We start from the raw sequence: 19,905 nt of genomic DNA on the forward strand, positions 1-19,905 counted from the left end.
TCATGGGCAATGAATAATCCACAATTATTTAAGTTATCCTTAATTTTTTAAAGATCATTTTTATAATTGAATTTACATATGTGCTAAGTATAATTTGACCAACTGCAAATTAACTCCCAGATATTTTGTGAACTGATTTAAAGTGAAATAAAAGAAGTAAACAGAACTGATAGAAAGTGAAGAAACTTGTATACAGAAATGATCGTATCAGGGAAAAAAATAAAACAAATTAAAGTGATTATTGCAAAAGCACAATGACCATATTTGACCATAAAATCTCCACTGGTTATATATCATCCTTCCAGTGATTCTGAATTCCCAGTGGTCATCATCCAAATCCTATTTCTTGTTCCCCATTGCTGAACCTAATCTCCTCAGAGTCCTTTTCTAAAGCTACTGTGCTTTTTGGAATGTCAGTTCCAAAGGCTACACATTTGTTTTCATCCTTAATCTTTTCTTTTCCCATTCTTTCAGTTTTCTGGCTCTTACTGAGATCTGACTCTATCTATCTTTATGACATAGGATGTCCTTTTGCATCACTGATTGCAGTTTCACTCATTCCCTATCGCTGGGGAACAAGAAATATTTCAATTTCCCCACCTCAACCATATATTAACTAGTGATATTTTGAGGTTTATTTTATATCCCATTAAAAATTTTATGCCTTGAATTTCTGGCCAAATTTCTTGCAATATTGTGGGTGTGGTGTATTTTTTTTAAATTTGCCAATTGAATAACATCAAATGATCTCATCAGTGTTATTAGGTACTCTATGTCAGGCAGTGGGGATACAGAGTGAGAAATCAAATAGTTCTTCCTTCAAGAAAATTTTATTCTTTTGAGGTAGACAATAAGGGCATATATAAATTTTTTTCAAAAATGTTCTCATGAAGAATGGGTCAAGCACCAACAACAGGCATGATCAGGAAAGTTTGCCGGGTTTTTATTTACAACGCCGGCTTCTTAATGCTAGTCCGTCCTCTTACTCACCAGTCCAACGCGTGGTGAGTCTTCGGGGTACCTCCGGCCCCCACTCTTTGATGGGGGAAGAACCAGACAGAGCGCCTGAGGTGGGTAATGAGTCTTTATTCTTCTGTGTTCACATTCCCGCTTCCCCCAACCTCTCAGCAGACCCTTTTATCCCCTCTGTCCTCCCTCCCATGAACTCTTACTCAATGAGGGGCCGAGTTCTGTAACATTCCCTTATAAGGTGATTATGTTTCCCCCTCTAAGCGACCGCCAAGCCTCTTCCCCCCGCCCCCAACATCTCCCCCTTTCTGTTTTACAAGGTTATCACTTGGTGTGACCTTAAGCGGTGCTGAGGTTAGCCTTAAGCGGTGTCATTTCTACTGGCCTCTGATAGCCGGGGGCGAGGAACCCTGTCTTAGGTCATCTCCTTCAACCCAGGACCTTGCCCGTCCTAGGCGCCCGACACCCTCAGGGCCTGTCTTAGGTGGCTGGGTCAGGAGAAGTTGCCCGTCTTGGGGTTTACCTTGTCTTACCCCTAGGTGTCACATGTCATGCATGGCGGCTAGCCAGACTTGGGGATCCGCCGGGGGCGAGGAACCCTGTCTTAGGTCATCTCCTTCAACCCAGGACCTTGCCCGTCTTAGGTGGCTGGGTCAGGAGAAGTTGCCCGTCTTGGGGTTTACCTCGTCTTACCCCTAGGTGTCACATGTCATGCATGGCGGCTAGCCAGACTTGGGGATCCTCCCCCGTCTCCATGGCCATGAAGGCTTTCTGAGTAAGAAGCATATAGCCCCTCTGTCGCCTAGCTAGGCGGCAGAAACAGACAACAAGTAGGGTGATTCCCAGAATCAGCGTCCTTGTTCACCCTCAAGGGGGTATCCTCCCGCCATCTGGCAATCCCTCCATGGTATGGGATCCTCGATGTCTTCCCCTGTGGCCACACATGAGGGGCCCCACCGAGGCAGAAGGGAGCCCCATCGATGTATTGGTCACTAGCAGGCGAGGGTAGATCGGGGAGTTCCGTGCTACCGGAAGGGGAGAGGGAATAACTCGGAGTATTCCCCATGTCGGATTTCCTTCAGATGGAGCACCTCCAAGGATCCCTACGATGATCAGAAGGCCTGAAAAAGAAAGAAATTCCTCTCACCCCGTAGGGTTGGGCATTAATCAAGGTCTCTTATCTTGTAAACAGGGAGCCATCTTTCTGGCTCTTCTATCTTATCCTCGGGATGAAATGACAGGTGGCCCTGTCTTCTGTTCTTTACCGTTACAGGGCCATGCCAACCTCCCTCTTCATCTCTCCACATGACTTTAGAGCCTGGTAGGGCCTTGGTGGGAGAGGGCAGGAGCGTTGGTTCTTTCTTAGCATGTCCTTTTGGGGAGAAAAATCTCTGGGCGGCTGTAGTGCCGTCATCCCTGACTTGTAGGAAATTCATGGTAAATAGTACCTGAGACAGGTCTGAATGGGTCAGTGACCTGCCAACTCCCCCTTTCTGTTTAAAAAGATAGGATGTAGCAGAGTATCCATGTAAAGCTGGCACAGGGTGGGGCTATTGGCCATTCCCTGAGGTAGGACGGTGAACTGATAACGTTTACTGGGGGCTTGGAAATTGATCGTGGGGAGGGAAAAGGCAAATTTTTCTTTGTCCTCCGGGTGGAGGGGAATGCTATAGAAGCAGTCTTTAACATCAATCACTATAATAGTCCACCCTTGCGGGACTGCAGTGGGCATAGGGAGACCAGGTTGGAGGGTACCCATGGGTACCATGTTGGCATTTACTGCCCGAAGATCAATCAACATTCTCCAACTCCCCCCTTTCTTTTTTATGACAAAGACGGGGGAGTTATACGGGCTAAGGGACGGTTCCACTTTGTTCTCGTGCAGGAGGGTCATTACTATGTCTGTGAGGGCGATGAGCTTTTCTTTTGTCAGGGGCCACTGCTCAACCCAAATAGGTTTCTTATTAATCCATGTTATTCTGGGGGAAAAGCTCATCTCTAGAGTGGCCCCAATTAATTTCCCCGCAGGCTATCAGGGGTGGCAAGTGTCAGGTTAAGCTGGCTCAAGATATCTCTACCCCATAATGCATAAGGGAGGTCGGGTAGGCACAGTGGGGTGAAGAGTCCAGATTCTTCCAAAGCTGACCACCGTAAGGCGTGTGCTGCTTTCATGGCAGATCTATTGCCCCCCACCCCCGTCACTGCTTGAGGACTCTGTAGGAGTGGCCACTCGCGCCTCCACTGTCCCCTATTTATGACAGAGCAATCGGCTCCAGTGTCAATTATCCCTTCGAGCTTCTGATTTTCCACCGTGACGGTTAACAGTGGTCGCCCAGAGCTGACCGGGTGGACCCAGTTCACATGAGCGGGAGGGGTCCGCAAGGGCAGCGCCTTTCCTACCTCTTGGCCCTATTTTACCAAGGTGGGAAAGGGGTGGGGGTTTGTGACCCTTACGGATGTGGGACTTCCGGGACCAAAAATGACCTGGGTATGGGTGACTAAGTCCACACATCTCTCAGCCCCTGTGATGAGCGCTGGGAAAATATTTAGCTCAATGGGAATCATCGAGGTTTCCCAAGGCCCGATCTCTCTCTGCTGTGTCCCTTCTCTATAGTCAACCCTCATGGGGATAGTCACAGTAATGGGGCCGCTGTCTTCGAGCACGGGGGGGGCCCCGCGGCCGGGCCCCTCCCTTTCCCTTTTCCCGACTTCCCTTTGGATCGGCAGAACCTGGCTATGTGACCTGGCTTTCCACAGGAATAACAGGTCGGAACTGAAGTGGAGGGGGGCCGCTGCCTGCACTGTGCTTTGAGGTGCCCTGGCTTTCCGCACCCAAAACAGGTGGGTCTCACCTGCATACCGTGAAGGGCGGTCAGGAGGCTATCCTCCCGGTTCTCCATGGCAGTCACTAAGGCTTGAATTGAATCCTCGCTGGGCATGTCCAGCAATTTGTCAACAATTTCTTCTAATGAAGCGTCGGGGGGAAGGCTGCTAATGGCTGCGATCCCTTTGGGGCGAAGACCCTCTTTAATCAATTGTCTCATAAGTAGATCAGATCCCGGGGTGTCTCCCATTATACGAGTCACTGTCTCTTTAACCTCGTTCACAAATGAGAGGGGTGTCTGATCTGCTCTCTGCTTCAGCCCAACCAACTTCTGTGTGGCTCTCCCCCCTTTCATGGCTCCAATCTTATCCCAAGCTGCAACATGAGTTTCTTTAACAGTCTCTAGCTCAAACTGGCCATACCGGGCCTGAACAGCAGGGTCAGTATAGGCTCCAGTTCCACACAGGAGGTCAATGGCTAAATCCAGGGGAGTATAACCCCGGGATTTTGCCAGCTTAGAGGCCTCTCTGCGGGCCTGAGCCTTAAAAGCTAAATATAAGGAGGCATCTAGGCACGCGGCTGCAATTTCGTCAAAGTCAGCAGGGGTCCAAGGGTGCGTAGCAAAGAGGTTTTGCATCAGTCTTTTTACATAAGGGGAGTTTGGGCCGTATTTAGTCACGGCCTCCTTAAGTTCCTTAAGCATCTTAAAAGGGACAGGGCGGTAGTCTCGGGCTCCGGTAAGGGGGTCCGTAAATACCGGGTAGAGGCCCCAGTCATCCCAGTCCACCTCCTCCCCTTTCTCTATTGCTATGGAGGCACTGGTGGCAAGTAGGCCGGATGGGCGGAGCCCTTGAGGGGATCTCTGAAGGGCGGACAAGGAACACGGGGGATTTTTTGCCTCTGTCTCCTGGCTGGCTCGCCAAGCCTGGGGCGTGGCAGCTGTCCAATCAGCGCGGACTCCTCCCTCCTCGTCAGCAGCCTCCCGGTCCCACCTACTCACGCTCCTCTTCCTGCCACCCCTGAGGACTGTTTGCACCCCTCCCTTCCTGCGCTCGGAAACTTCCGGCCCTGAATCTTCTCCCTGGGGGCCCCTTGTTCCCCCATTGTTTCTTCTAAGTTCCTCCCACGGATACAGGGGAGGGAGTGGCCTTCCCTCTTCCTCTGAGCTCTCTGAATCCGATCCGGCCAACGAGCTACCCACCTGAGTGCTGATTGTTCCTGCCAAAGTCACCTTCTGGGGATGCAGGGCTGCATCCACTATCTTATACACTGTAAAATCCTTGGGGGTCAGTTTTCCCGGGCAGGTGTCATTATAGGAGGCCATCTGCTGCCCTACCACCTTCCATTTATCTGGTTGGATCCCACTATGTTGCACCCAAGGGCAGATGTTCCAGATATTCTCAACAAAAGCACGGCACGTCTTGATAGGTAATTTACGACCATGCTTAGCGCAGAGTTTATAAAGCTGCCCTGCAACGGCCTCTTTTTCCTCCGGCTCAAAGGCGGGAATACTATTCCGGCCCCCCATGCTGTCTACTAGCCGAGGCTGCAATCCTAACAGGTGGCAGAACTGGAAAGTTCCCGTTCGGCAAAAGAGAAGGAGGAAGCAGGGCACAATCAGACAGGCCAGCACGGCAAGGAGCGTGATTAGAGCAGAAGGAGAAAGGGGAGAGAAAGAAAGCATAGTCAACACAATAGGGATATGTCCCTCAGGCAATATCTGAGAGTAAACGCCCTCTCCTTCCTCCCGGTCAGAAACGACCGAGGCTGTCTGGAGAATCCGACCAGCGGATCCAGACGTTCCCTAGCAAAATCAGGTCCCGGGTTTCGGCACCACTTGCCGGGTTTTTATTTACAACGCCGGCTTCTTAATGCTAGTCCGTCCTCTTACTCACCAGTCCAACGCGTGGTGAGTCTTCGGGGTACCTCCGGCCCCCACTCTTTGATGGGGGAAGAACCAGACAGAGCGCCTGAGGTGGGTAATGAGTCTTTATTCTTCTGTGTTCACATTCCCGCTTCCCCCAACCTCTCAGCAGACCCTTTTATCCCCTCTGTCCTCCCTCCCATGAACTCTTACTCAATGAGGGGCCGAGTTCTGTAACATTCCCTTATAAGGTGATTATGTTTCCCCCTCTAAGCGACCGCCAAGCCTCTTCCCCCCGCCCCCAACAAAAGTTCTCACATAGAAGGTGTCCTTTGAAAGAAATAGGGATTCCTAAGAGATAGAGGCAAGGAGAAAGTGCATTACAGGCAGAAAGTACAACTTGTGCAAAGGTGTGGAGATGAGAAATGGCTTTATCATGTGTGAAGAACAGTGAAGAAGCCAGATTGGCTATATTTCTGGGTTCAAGGAGGTGAGTCATAAAAGTGAGGCTAGAATGGTGTTTTGGAGTTAGCTGATAAATGCCTTTAAAGACAAACAAAATTTTCATTTGAAAAAAAAGTAATAATGGGCCATTGGGGAGAGGAGCATGACCAGATTTATACTTAAGGAAGATCATATGAGCAGCTGTATGGAGAATAAGTTGTGGAGAGAAAAGACTTGAGAGAGGTAGCCCAATTAAGCAATCCCCACAGTGGTCAGTAGTACTTAAGGAGAGGACCTGTTTTGGTTTTCTCTTTGTAACTCCATTGTTTAACAATGTTTTACACAGAGTGAAAAACCATTCACTGAATTGCTGATAGGATGATAGATGGATGAATTGTTCCCAAGAACAAGTCCTAACACTTAAAATAGTGTTAGAAAGAAATGTATTAGATAGTTTGGAAGAGGAGAGTGACCTAGAACGGAGTTGAGGTTCTCTCCCACCCAGGCTCTGGAAGTTATAAAAGGTTTAGATAAGGGTGGCCCCACTGGAATGACACATGTACAAAGTTCAACAAAATTAAACAAAGGACAACTTGAAAGCAAGGAATATTAAGATGGTTATGAATACATGAAAATGTTCAATTTAGACAGCTAGATGGTACAATGGATAAGATATGTAGGACCTGGAGTCAGGAAAACACCTATTTCTGAGTTCAAAGTCTGGTCTCAGACACATACTAACAAGTCACTTAACCCAACTTGACTCAGTTTTCTCATCTGTAAAATGAGTTAGAGAAGGAAATGGCAAACCATTTCAGCATCTCTTCAAGAAAACTACAAGAAAGGCTCAGAGTTGGAAGCCTCTGAAAAAAGATTAAACACCATATGTAAACACAGAAGTCTGTTGAAATCAAAACACAATGGAACCCAAACACCAGATTGGGTAAACCAAAAAGAAGTCCTGGTTGTGCAAACTCAAAACAAGAATGTTCTGGGTAGATCCAGGATCCCGGGGGAACCCAGAATACCTTTTAGCCATCTCCAGCTTTCCTGAAATTCCTGAGGTCAGGGTGTTGGATTTCAAGATTATATTAATTTCCCCAAAACAATTATATAAATCATTTCTCCACAAATTGATAAGGAGGAAGTCTTGGAATGGAAATGCAGTAAACAGAACTTGAGCCTCGGCTCTTCTAGATGCTCCTCTGGTGTGGCCTTTGTTCCTTCCTTCCTTCCTTCCTTCCTTCCTTCCTTCCTTCCTCCCTTCCTTCCTCCCTTTCTTTCTTTCCTTCCTTTCTTCCTCTTTTTCCTTTAATTACTTTCTATTTTCAACAGGACCATATTTCATTTATTGTCTTTCTTTTACAGCAAACTCTTCACTGTGGGACACAATACTCCACCACAATCAAAGTCACAATGGTGAGTGACCTTCTTTACTTCATTTCTGAGATAGAAGAGATCTTAGAGATTGTGCAGAAAAGGTCTTTCACTAAGATTACGATTCTAAAGATCATCTGGCAGGAGAACATACCAGACATTGAAGTCCTTTCTTGAGCAAAACTGCCTAGCATTCCAACATTACTACAGAGAGTACAGCATATTGTTAGAATGTTAGATATACAGTTGCCAAAAAAACTATTTTATGAAGAACTCACAGAGGGCAAGTGTTCACAAGGGGGTCAGAAGAAGCCATACAGAGACACCCTGAAGATCTCACTGAAGAACTTTGGAATTGATTGCACAATATGGGAGACACTGGTACAGGACCAGCCAACATGGCATGCCCTCATCAGTGAGGGGGTTGCATTTTGTGAGGAAGGCAGAATTGAAGCAGCTCAAAGGAAACATGGCATCTTTAAGTTTAGAGTACCCATCACATGGAATATATGTGACTACCTTGTAGTAGAGCTTTTGTAGCTCATATTGATCCAATGAGCCACAGTTGGACACGCCGTGATTTGTCTTAAACATCTTTTTGGTTTTCTTTGATAATGAAGGAGAAGAGCCAACCAGGATAGGGCATCAGTCTTTCCTTTCAATGTAGAATTATATCCTGGGTTTATGATTGATTTAGTCTAGGGAACTCCTGGGTGGGAAATCTCCCTCTGATTAGTGCAAGTGGTCACTTTCTCTCCAATTTACAGGCTTAGAGAGTTTCCAAGAACATTGAGAGCCTCCATGTGTCAGAAGCAGAACTTGAATTCAGGTCTTCTTGGCCCTCTGTCTACCACAATCTTATTGGGAATAAAAAAAAATGAGAGACTAGCGTGAAGGCTAGTGAATCTCTTTTCTGGATTTTTTCCCCAAATATCAGTAAACAAATGATTATTGTCTCCTGTGGGGACTATGAAGATTTATCTGACCAATTCTTTTAGCTCTCGTGTAGTTAACAGCCTTAATTTGGATTCACTCACACACAAACACTGCATGCATAATACAAAGAGATTCATTATTCAGTCAACAAAGAGTTGTTTTTTTTCCTTCAGGACTTGTTGCATAAAGTCCTGTGCTAGTTTGGGAAGATAGAAATTTTGGGTAAAACATAGTTCCCACCTAGCTTTGTTGTGTGAATAACATGAGATAATATTAAAAAAAGTTCTATATAAATACTGGCTGATATTATTGTTTTTGTTGTTGTTTTTGTTTTTATTGTTGTTGTTGTTGTTATTTGAAAGTACTTGAAAAAAGTAAAAGTCTTCCATTCTCTCCTTTTCTCCAGTATTTGATAAGTAGTAACCCTTTTCCACGCCAAGTTCAGATCTTAAGTTTGTTTTCAATTCACATAACACCAATGGATCTCTTTTCCTTTCCCTCCCATTGACTGCTGATAGTTTTAATTTCTTCTTCTGAAAACTGTTTATTCACATTTTGTAACCATTTATCAACTGCCGAATGGTTCTTATTCTTATAAATTAGAATCAGTTCCCTTTTGTTGCTGTCATTTTTCAATTTTGTTCAACTCTTTTTGACCCCATTTAGGATTTCTTAGTAAAACTATTGGAATTGCTTCCCATTTCTTTCTCAAACTCATTTTACAGATAAAGAAAGTAAGACAAACAGGGTTAAGTGATTTTCCCTGAGTCAGTATCTGAGGTTAGGTTTGAGAAGAGGAGTCCAGGCCCATTGTGTCACCTAGCTTCCCTGTGCAACATAAGACATCTGTTTCCTACATATCTTAAAAATGGGGCTTTTTTCAGTGAAACTTGCCTCAAAGATTTTTCCTGATTTCATCATTCTTATCTAATTTTGGCATTGGTTTTGTTTTTAACAAAACCTTTTTATTTTATATAGTCAAAACTGTCTATTTTAACCTCCTGTGGTCCCTTATATCTTCTGTCTGGTCATAAATTCTTCCCCATCTGTTTTCTTCCATGTTTCTCCTATTTGTTTTGATATTATTCTATATATCTAATTCATGTACTCATTTGAAGCTTATCATGAGATTTAATGTGAGGTGTGAGCCTGTAGACCTAGTTTCTATTGAACCATTTTACAGTTTTCCCAGAAATTTTCATAGAATTATTTTTCTTGAGCAAGAATCTTTGGTTTGTACTTTTCCACTTCTGTATATTATATACTTTTTCTGTTCCACTTATCAACTTATTTTCTTGTCCAATACCAATTATTTTGACAATTATGACCTTCTTATATAGGTTTTACACATCTAGAAATAAATTTAATTTTGTCCGCTTTTCTCTTTTTATTAATATGAATCTACTTTCCAGTTTTCCAAACAATTTTTGTCAAATAGTGAATTCTTATCCAGAAATCTTTGAATTTGTCAAACAGCAGATTGCTGTAATCAGTTATTGAGATTTCTTTTGAACCTATCCTAATCCACTGATCCATTATTCTTTTTCTTAACCAGTACCAGGAAGGTTTGATGACTGCCACTTTAGAGTATATTTTTAGATCTGGTAGAGTTAGGCCACCATCCTTTCATTTCTTTCATCAGTTTCCTTGCTATTCTTTATCTTTTGTTGTTCCGGATGAATTTTGTTACTATTTTTCCTAGTTTGGTAAAATAGTTATTTGGTAGTTAGATTGGAATGGCACTGAATAAGTAACTTAATAGAATTGTCATTTTTATTATATTAGTTTGACCTAACCATGAGCAATTGACATTTTCCCAGTTATTTAGATCTGACTTTATTTGGGTGAGGAGTGCTTTATAATTGTCTTCATGCAGTTTCTGGGTCCTGATGCTATTCTAACAACATAGAAATTTCCACCTGTCTCTTCTCTTGCTAACACTTCCATTATAAATAAATGACTAGAATGATCCTGAAACATGATTTTTCCAACTCAATGCCGTGACAAGCATAAAAATGGCAAGGTTACCATTTACAGAGTTTTAATCTTTCATCTCTCCATTTATTTATAAGCACTCTCTTCCCTGCTAGTTTTTTTCTCTCCAGGGACTAATGAAATTGGGTTGGATAGGGCTGGGTGATGACTCTAGGATTTCCACATTAAGTTCTTAAAATGTTGTTATGAAATTGGTGCTCCCATAGAAAGGCAAAAGATATTTGGATTTTTTCATTCGCATACATATCCAACTAAAGAATTTTTCCATGCCTGTCAAAAAATTATTTCAAAATAAAGTTCATTTTGTTGTAGTAGAAAAAAGGAAAGAGAGTGTTTGTTTGGAATCAGGAAGATCTGATCTCAAATCCAGCTTCAGCCAATTACTGGCTGTGTCACCCTGGGGAAGTGATTTGTACCCCAGTTTACCTCAGAAATTAATGATTTTCCACAAAGAAAAATGTATCTTTATGGTTAATGTCTTTTAGAAGAGACCCAAATCATTATAGAAACCAGAGTGGAAGGAGTACTCATCACAGCTACCACTAGCTTCTCTTTCCATGTCTTTAAATAGAAGATTGGGCTTTTCCTTCAAAGATAAGATCATAAAGGACTTCAATTCATGCTGGAAATTCTTTTTTACAAATCACTTAGCTTCTGTTTCACTGTTTGGGTCTCATTTTCCTCCTCTCAAAAAAAAGAGAATTGAGTTAAGGGATTTCTATAATTTTCAGCTCCAATATAGTCTTGTGATTCCATGTTTCTTAGGCGCATTGATGTCCCCCTCCTGACTCCTTGGCTTGCACCCATTGTTTGGGATGGAACTTTTGATGAAAATATACTGAATGAGCAATTTCAGGGCAAGAATATCACCATTGGATTGACAGTATTTGCAATCAAAAAGTAAGTCCTGGGTTCTGAAGGGTCTATATAATTGGGGGAGGAAAAGAATGTTACTTAGTAGTTAAGAAGGAAATGTATCTTTTGTTCTCAAGGCACCTCATCATTTTGATCATAGTTTTTTTTTTTTTTTTTAATCTGGAGGAGCCTTTAGGACACCATAAATGTTCTATGGATACAGGTAAGGCTGTTCATTAATGTAGGAAGAGTAATCATTTATATGATGGGATAGAAAGTGATCCTGCATAAGATTTCTGAAATGCTGCTGAGCTAAGTGGAGGCTTCACAGAAGAAGCTGCTGGATCATAATACAAACAATGGTCCTTTAATTGTAATGTCGAGTTTTTATGGGAAACCTCCAAGTCCGGGAATACTATGGGGAGGCCAGACAACAAGCCAAAGACCTTGGGCAGGCCACCTCAAGTGGCAGCCGATACCTTTAGAACTAAACAGGGAAGGATAGGTAAAGAGTTCAACGGTAGAAAGTGTCAGGGAGACTCAAGCATAATAGTCTTTTTTTTTTTTTTTTTTTTTTTTTTTTGGTCTTTAGGACATAGAAGGAGAATGGAAGCTATGCTGATCCTCTGAGGGGCTGAACTCAGGTCTTACAGTCAAAAACAGATTTCTAAGTGACTGAAAGTAAACAAATGCCAAAATTGGGATAGGTCCTTTATAGCCATGGCATGGTATTAACTGAGGTTTTACTGAATTGTCTTAACCTGGTTGTCACAAAACAGACCAGAGACATAGTGACAGTAAAGCAGTATGGCTTTATTAATTACTTTCTTTATAAGGAATTGATTTGCAAATCATGGAATTATTATAATTCTTGAAGCTCCACTTTGTTGTTATGGAGGCAGATATTTTATACATAATCATAAGTGAGCAGGTGGATCACAGAACAATCAGATTTTGGGGGGTTGAGTGATCTTTCCAGGGCAAGTCCACCATGCAGGAAAATATAACTTATTATATCACTTGTGACCATCTAAGTAGGAATCATGTATGAATAGCTGGGTTGATTCTATAGTCTTGGGAAAGAACAGGGCTTGAGTACAGAACAGAACAATGGGTAGGTTATATTGCTACATCAGACATATCATGCTCATCAATATGAAATCATATCTTTTGATGATAGAAATCATTTTTAGGATAATGAACACTATTTCTACTAGATAATCAGTTGAGGGAATGCTTGGATAAACTCAGGCAGAAGTAAAACAACTTTTTTGTTCAGACTCAGTCTATACTGGGACTGATGATAAGTATATGAATTCCCAAATTGAAAATCCACAGTAAATTCAGAGAAATTTCAACCAATTTTGTTTGTATTATTCCGTATTAAGAAATGAATTTAGCCTCTTTATTTTTAATACAATAAATCTTGGGAATCCTATTATCTCTTCTTTTTTAACTCTGATAATCCAGATTAGACTAAAAAGATTAAATAAAGATTCAGATACCAGAATAAATAGGTATCACAGTGGACAGAAGACTGAACCTGATCTCATGAAGATCTGAATTCAAATGTGACCCCCAGCACTTAATACCCGTGTGAACCTAGAAAAATCACTTATAATCTCGTTTGCCTCATTTCCTCATAAAATGATCTGGAGAAGGAAATGGCAAACCCACTTTAATAACTCAAAAAGGAGTCAGGTTAGATATGACTGAAAATGATTCAAAGACAACAACAAATAGCAGATATTTTAGAAGCTCCCTATTCCTCATAAAACTGAGTTTTCAGCTCATTAATTAAGGGTGGGTTGACCTCTTAAAAGATCTAATCACACTCATACCCATACTGCACCCCCCCACACACACATACACAGAGTTTTCCAGGATTGACACAATTCATTAAAAAAAAATACCAAGACTTTGGTGTCCTTTAATAGTTCTTTGTACCATTCATGAAGGTGTAAATTCCCTGCCCCGTCTCCTTTTTTTTTTTGCTTTAATATAGTATCATGGAATTCAATTTTTTTTTTTCTTAAGGGCACCAAAAATGTTCCTTACTTCTTAAGTGGAGTCACCCATAGTACACCAACTCTGCCTATCAGACAGGTTTGGAGAGAATAATGAAAATAATAGGCAAGAACTAGAATTGTGCTTCTCCACTATTGTTCCCTCCTGCAGCCACATCTTCAGACCTGCCCACAGTAAAACTCTGCTCAGTTGAGAGTCAGTTTAGAGGACCTGTCCCCATTGTAAACAAGTGAGAATAACAAAGAGAGACTTTTTTAGAACGTGCCATGATCTCTCATCAACAAGCCATGTGGCTGGGCCTTGTCAGTAGTAGGACTTCTGCGAATTGGAGCCCAGAGAGAAGTTTCATGAATTCCAGAAGCACCAAAAGAGAGGAGGGGTTACAGAAGTAAACAATGAAGATAATCAGAGATAATAATGGTTATTTACAATACACTGGCCCTTGGGTGTTTAAAAACTTTTTCAGGCAGCTGAGTAGAGTTGATGGAGTTTCCTTGAAGGTGAACCTATTAAATGTTCTCCAAGCCTCTTGGGGATCCCTTTAAATAGACACTACTATGGATTGTTGATAGATAATCCCTCTAAAAGAAAATCTTTTTTCTTGTGAACCTGATGTGTTTTGTTGAATGGAGATGATGAAACAGATTTTTCAATAAAGAATTTTACCTCTGGGAATCAAACATAAGGCAACAGAATAATGGATTCACTGACCTATCCAAACCTGCTCTCTTCTCCACCCCCCACTCTCACATCAAAAAAAAAAAAAAAGAGGAATCTTAATATCTTAATGGGTATGGAACATAAAACTCAGGAGTACTCTGGTAAATCTGCATCATTCACATTTTCTCCATCACTTTCTTAGTGATCTAGGCAATCAACAGACAACTCAAACCCTGATTTATAGTATTTGCTGATTTCTGAAGTACAGATGCTTGAAAATTTAACAGTTGGCTCTAAGGACCTCTAGGAGCTGCCTCCAACCACCGTCTTCTGAAACTTCTCTGTGATTAACATCCTGAATTCTTGGCCCAAGTACAAGTTCAGTCTTTGTGCTTAGCTCTCAACTTAGCATACAGGTCAAGAGAAGTTTTATTCTGAAGCATAAACTATTAAAGATGTAGGAAGAATTTCCCTAAACTGTGGTTATTTGAGCCTTTTGTACTTTGAGAAAAACAACTCATCTTTGAAACTGTTTGTAGCTGGCCTTATAAGCCAGATAGGACATCATTTTTTTTTCCTCTATAAGTGATCCAAAACAGGTTCAGGACCATTTTTTCAGCTACCATTTGCTTTGGAAATGGAGCAGAGAAAGGGCTTGGAAGGAGGAGAGGGTCTCATTTTGGGAAGAATTTAAATTTGAAATAGGTATTTGTTATTTTTACCTAAAAGGTAGCCACTCAAATTAAGAGGAGGTAATAACAAAACCTTTTCTAGGTTCCTCTTTAAACCTAACCCCTTGATTCAATGTAGTCAGCTGATCACAGAAAACTCAGATCCCCCTCTAGCATCAATCTGAGTATGTGTGAATTACCAAACCACTCGTGAACTTGCGTTTCTTTATCTGTAAAACTGAGGGGATCATGATGACCTTACACAGCTGTAAAGAACTGGATTTGTAAGCCTTAAATTTACATATAAATCCACAGAGGAAGAAATAGCCTCAGAGAGTGATCATATCAAGTAGCTACTTAGTGACACAGCTGGTATGACAACTCCAGACTCCGATTCAAATCCTACCACTTACTGATTAAATGAGAGTATTGCTTCCATGAAGTAATCCATGTCCTTCTTCCTTCTCTTCCCAACAGTACAAAAGAGACCTACTCCTTTGGATGCTACGTTATACGTTTTTTCTGGGGGCACTGTGATTTTATATCCCTAAAAGTCACTCATCTGAATTATTATTTGAGCAAGTAATCATGCCATACTGCCATTGTTAGATTTCATTTATTCTTTTTATTTATTGTTTCTTTGCTCATGCAATTGTTGTTGTTGTTGTTCAGTTGTTTTTCAGTCATGCCCAACTCTCCATGATCCCATTTGGGGTTTTCTTGGCAAAGATATTGGAGTAGTTTCCCATTTCCTTCTCCAGCTCATTTTACAGATGAGGAAACTGAGGCAAACAGGGTTAAGTGACTTGCTCAGGGTCAAACAGCTCATGTCTGGGACTGAATTTGAACTCAATTAGAATCTAATTAGTAACCCTATTTGTATTATTATTAATAATAATAACTTAGTTTTTTTATAGTGCTTTCAGATTTACAGGGTAATTTATATACATTAACATACTTGAGCCTCCCAATAACCTTTATCCATAAAGGTTGATTTTTCAGATCATTTTATATATCATCCTGAGTCATTTTACAAATAGACAAAATCAGAACTGTTCAATGATTTCTTTGTGGCTACATACCTGCTAAATGTGTGAGACAAGGATCTGAGCCTTTTCTTCCCAGAATCACCAAATGTGAGATTTAGAAGGACTCTCAGAAACTCTTGAGTCTAGTCCAAACCTACCCCATAAAGAATCCCCTGTACAAAATACCTCCAATAAAGGGGTCTGCCAGGTAAGGGAAGGGGACTCACTAGTTTCTGAGGCTCCTTCCTCATTCCACTTTTTAGACAGGTCTAAGTGCCAGAAGGTTTTCTCAATGTCACATCTCAATTCTCTTCTTCGTAATTTTCATGCATTGCTTCTGATTCTGTCCTCTGGAACCGGACCAAGAGCTCTAAGCCCTTAAGCATTCAAGTTGAATGCTCTGTCCTGCGCTAATTTTCATCTCTATTCTGTATCATATTGAATGATGATTCTTTGACATTTGGACACAAACATTATATTGTGAACTCCATGAGGGCAGGTACCAGTGTTTTCCGTGGTGCCTGGCCCAGTGGTAGCTCCTTTAAAAGTATTTTATGATATTCATATGGAAATAATACTTTTCTCTAATTTGGGGGGGGGAACTTATTGCCCTTAGGTATGTGGTCTTCCTGAAGCTGTTTCTTGAAACTGCAGAGAAGTATTTCATGGTGGGATACAAAGTGAATTACTACGTGTTCACTGACAAGCCAGCTGATGTTCCAAAAATTTCCCTTCAAGAAGGAAGGAAGGTCATTACACTGGTGGTCCAGAACTATGCCCGATGGCAAGATATCTCCATGCACCGAATGGAAATGATTAGCAATTTTTCTCATCAGTACTTTTTCCAGGAGGTAGACTACCTCATATGTATGGATGTAGATATGAAGTTTAGTGATCACCTTGGGGTAGAGATCCTTTCCAGCTTGTTTGGAACTCTTCATCCTGGCTTCTATGGAGCTCAACCAAAAACCTTTTCATATGAAAACCGGCCTCAGTCCCAAGCCTACATCCCCAGGGGCAAGGGTGATTTTTACTATGCTGGGGGCTTTTTTGGGGGCAAAGTACAACAAGTTTATGAAATGACCAAGGCTTGTCATGAAGCTATGTTGATAGACAAGAGTAATAATATTGAGGCAGTATGGCATGACGAGAGTCACTTAAACAAATATCTATTTCTTCACAAACCCACCAAGGTCCTTTCCCCCGAATATCTGTGGGATGAGAACCTACTAGGGCGGCCAGCCTTCCTCAGGAAACTGAGATATGTGGCCGTGCCAAAGAATCATGCTCAGATTAGGAACAAAAGAGAGTCCTCTTCTTATGAAGGAGTTGTTGAGGGAATATTTTAAAGTTAGTAAAGCCAGAACCTTCCTTATTTCTTTGACCAAAAGTCAATTATAACTTAACATTAGCTGAAACTAATTCAAAATCGGTTCTCTTTCTTTTTTAGAGTGATAAACTCTAAAGAATAAGGAGTCAGGAACACCTGAGTTCAAGTCTTGCTTTCAACATTTACTTGGGCATTTACTTGGGCAAATCATATGTCCTCTCTAAGCCTCAGTTTCCTCCCTGATACAATGAAGATAATGATAGCATCTGCCTCCTAGAATTGTGAGGATTAAAATATATACATATCTATCTATATAATATATGAAAATACACACATACTAACACATGTATATATATTATATATAAGCACTTGATATACAATATAATTATATGTATAAAGGAACCATATATGTCTATATGTCAACATACATATATAAATACATATATAGTGCTTTACAAACCATGAAGTGCTATATAAATGCTGGATATTATTATCATTATTTTATTAATCAATAAGCATTCTTGAAGCACCTACTCTGTGCCAGGCCCTCAGCCTGTATACAGCCATACAAAGATAGAAATGAAATAGTCCCTGCCTTCAAAAAAGTTGTATTCTACTGAAGGATGCAATATGTATAAATAGGAGCATATACAAAATAGATATGACATAATGTGCAGGTGGGGCGCATCTAGTGGATATAAATAAGAGTTATGTTTATAAAAGAAAGGTGTATGGAAACACTATATAAATTATTTTTTAAAATAGGAGTTCTGCCAAATTCCTTTTATGATACCAATGTGGTGCTGATACCTAAATCAGAAGAGCCAAAACAAAGAAAATTATAGACCAATCTCCCTAAGGAACACTGATGTAAAAATTTTAAATAAAATTTTAACAAAGAAAAGGGAATGGAATTGTGACACATTCCTTTATTTTTTTCACAATGATGAAGAGGTAAGGCACATTTTAAAGATTTGAATAGTTCATTTGTATCCATTGAGTGTGTTGAAACTTTGAGGCCAATTAAAAAGAAATTATTATCCACTTGATAGTTGAGGAAACTGAGGCTGAGAGAATGAAATTACTTGTCTGGGTATAACCAGTGAGATGATAAGAGAAGCAGGCCTCTCCCTCAGTTCTTGTCTTCCTTCCCCTCCTCTTCAGTGATGGTAGTGGTGGTGTATTTCCTTCTCTAATGACCCTTCTAATAGATGACATTATATCATTAACTGGCATGATCTTTGATAGCTCCAATGAATAGTTCTGGGGCACATCATTTTTAAGTGGATTACTTTCCTCCTGTCAAAGTCAAGTCATATATATATAATGTATATATGTATATACAATATAGTGAAAATCTTTCGAAGTAAGAATGTGCCAGTTTTCCAGAAGGCAAGATGATAATTTGATACTTTATGCCACTTGGTCACAGACAACTTAGTATCTTGGCAAGTCCCTCAGAACATATTTCCTGAGCATCAGAGAGCAATATTCTTAATAGGTATTAGGAATTTAGATATTATATACATTTGCTTTTATTTCTGAAGACTTTCATATGAACATATTAACCAATAAATAAATAAGCCAGTTATTTATCATATACATTACATTGACATCTACTACGTGCCAAGTATTGTGTGCTAGATTCTGAGAACATGAAGCCTAAAAGACCTTCCCTGAAGGAACTCACATACTACTGGAGGAGACAATAGGTAACTATATAGAGAAATATGAAATAAAGACAAATTTGATACAAGGTGATACAAGAAAGGGTAGGAGCAGCAATGGGCATCAAGAAAGGTTGATGCTTTGATATAAGGAGACTTTAATGAGGTAATACTCAAAAATAAAATAAGGGTGAAAAATAAGATTGCACTAGAAGAAGAAGGAATGGGGAGGGATAAATTATTTCACATAAAAGAGGCATGAAAGAGCTATTATAATGGAAGGGAAAATTGAGAGGGGGTAGAAGGCAAAGCTTAAACCTTACTCTCCTCAGAACTGACTCAAATAGGAAATAATATACACACTCAGTTGGACACAGAAATCTATCTTACCCTATAAGAAAGTAAAAGGGGATGGAGTTAATAGAAAGTGATGGGGAGACTGATAGAAGGGAGGATAGACTGGAGGAGGTGATGATCAGAAATAAAATACTTGTGAGTAGGGACAGGGTGGGGATAAGAGAGGGATAAATAAAGGAAAAATAACAAGGAAGAAAATACACAGCTATAATAATGTATAGTTATAACTATAAATGTGAATGGGATGAGCTCACCCATAAAACAAGTAGCATAATGGATTAAAAATTAGAATACTACAATATGTCGTTTGCAAAAAACATGTGAAGCCCAGAGACGCTGAGGAAAGATAAAGGAATGGATCAAAGTCTATTATACTTCAGCTAAAGCAAAGAAAACATAGATAGCAATCATGATCTCAGACAAAGCAAAAGAAAAAAATAGATCTAATTGAAAGAGACAAGGAAGGGAACCATAGCTTGCTGGAAGGTACCATAGATATTGAAGTAATATCAACGCTAAACATATATGCACCAAATGGCATAGAATCATAAGTTTTTGAAGGAAAATTTAAATGTTACAGAACAATAAAACTATACTATTGAGGGGATCTCAATTTTCCTCCCACAGAAGCAGATAAATCTAATGAAAAAATAAGCAAGAAATTGGGAGGTAAATAAAATTCTGGAAAAGCTAGATATGCTAAATCTCTGGAGAAAATTGAATGGGAAAACAAAGGAATATACCTTTTTCTTAGTAGTACATGATACTTATATAAAAACTGATGATGTATTAGCACAGAGTTCTCACAATCAAATAGCAGAAATAACCAATGCATCCTTTTTAGATTATAATGCAATAAAAATTACATTCAATAATAGATAATGAGGGGGCAGCTAGGTG

The 19,905-nt window shown here is 40.5% G+C and overlaps 1 protein-coding gene across 4 annotated transcripts in view; it reads left to right on the forward strand.

Annotated features, from left to right (window-relative positions):
- Positions 1–17,110, forward strand: part of ABO (ABO, alpha 1-3-N-acetylgalactosaminyltransferase and alpha 1-3-galactosyltransferase) — a 50,577-nt gene extending 33,467 nt beyond the window's left edge. For 2 of the 4 annotated variants that reach the window (XM_074210791.1, XM_074210793.1), the window contains 3 exons: positions 7,470–7,520; positions 11,175–11,309; positions 16,268–17,110. In XM_074210791.1, the coding sequence (XP_074066892.1) occupies positions 7,470–7,520; positions 11,175–11,309; positions 16,268–17,000 (919 nt within the window). In that variant the 3' untranslated portion in view covers positions 17,001–17,110. Of the gene's footprint in view, positions 1–7,469; positions 7,521–11,174; positions 11,310–11,856; positions 12,490–16,267 lie in introns of those variants that run through there. The other 2 variants (XM_074210794.1, XM_074210792.1) reach the window with 2 other exon arrangements.
- Positions 17,111–19,905: the final 2,795 nt, after the last annotated feature.

This window comes from Macrotis lagotis, chromosome 1, assembly GCF_037893015.1.
Source record: "Macrotis lagotis isolate mMagLag1 chromosome 1, bilby.v1.9.chrom.fasta, whole genome shotgun sequence".
Classification (NCBI taxonomy): domain Eukaryota; kingdom Metazoa; phylum Chordata; class Mammalia; order Peramelemorphia; family Peramelidae; genus Macrotis; species Macrotis lagotis.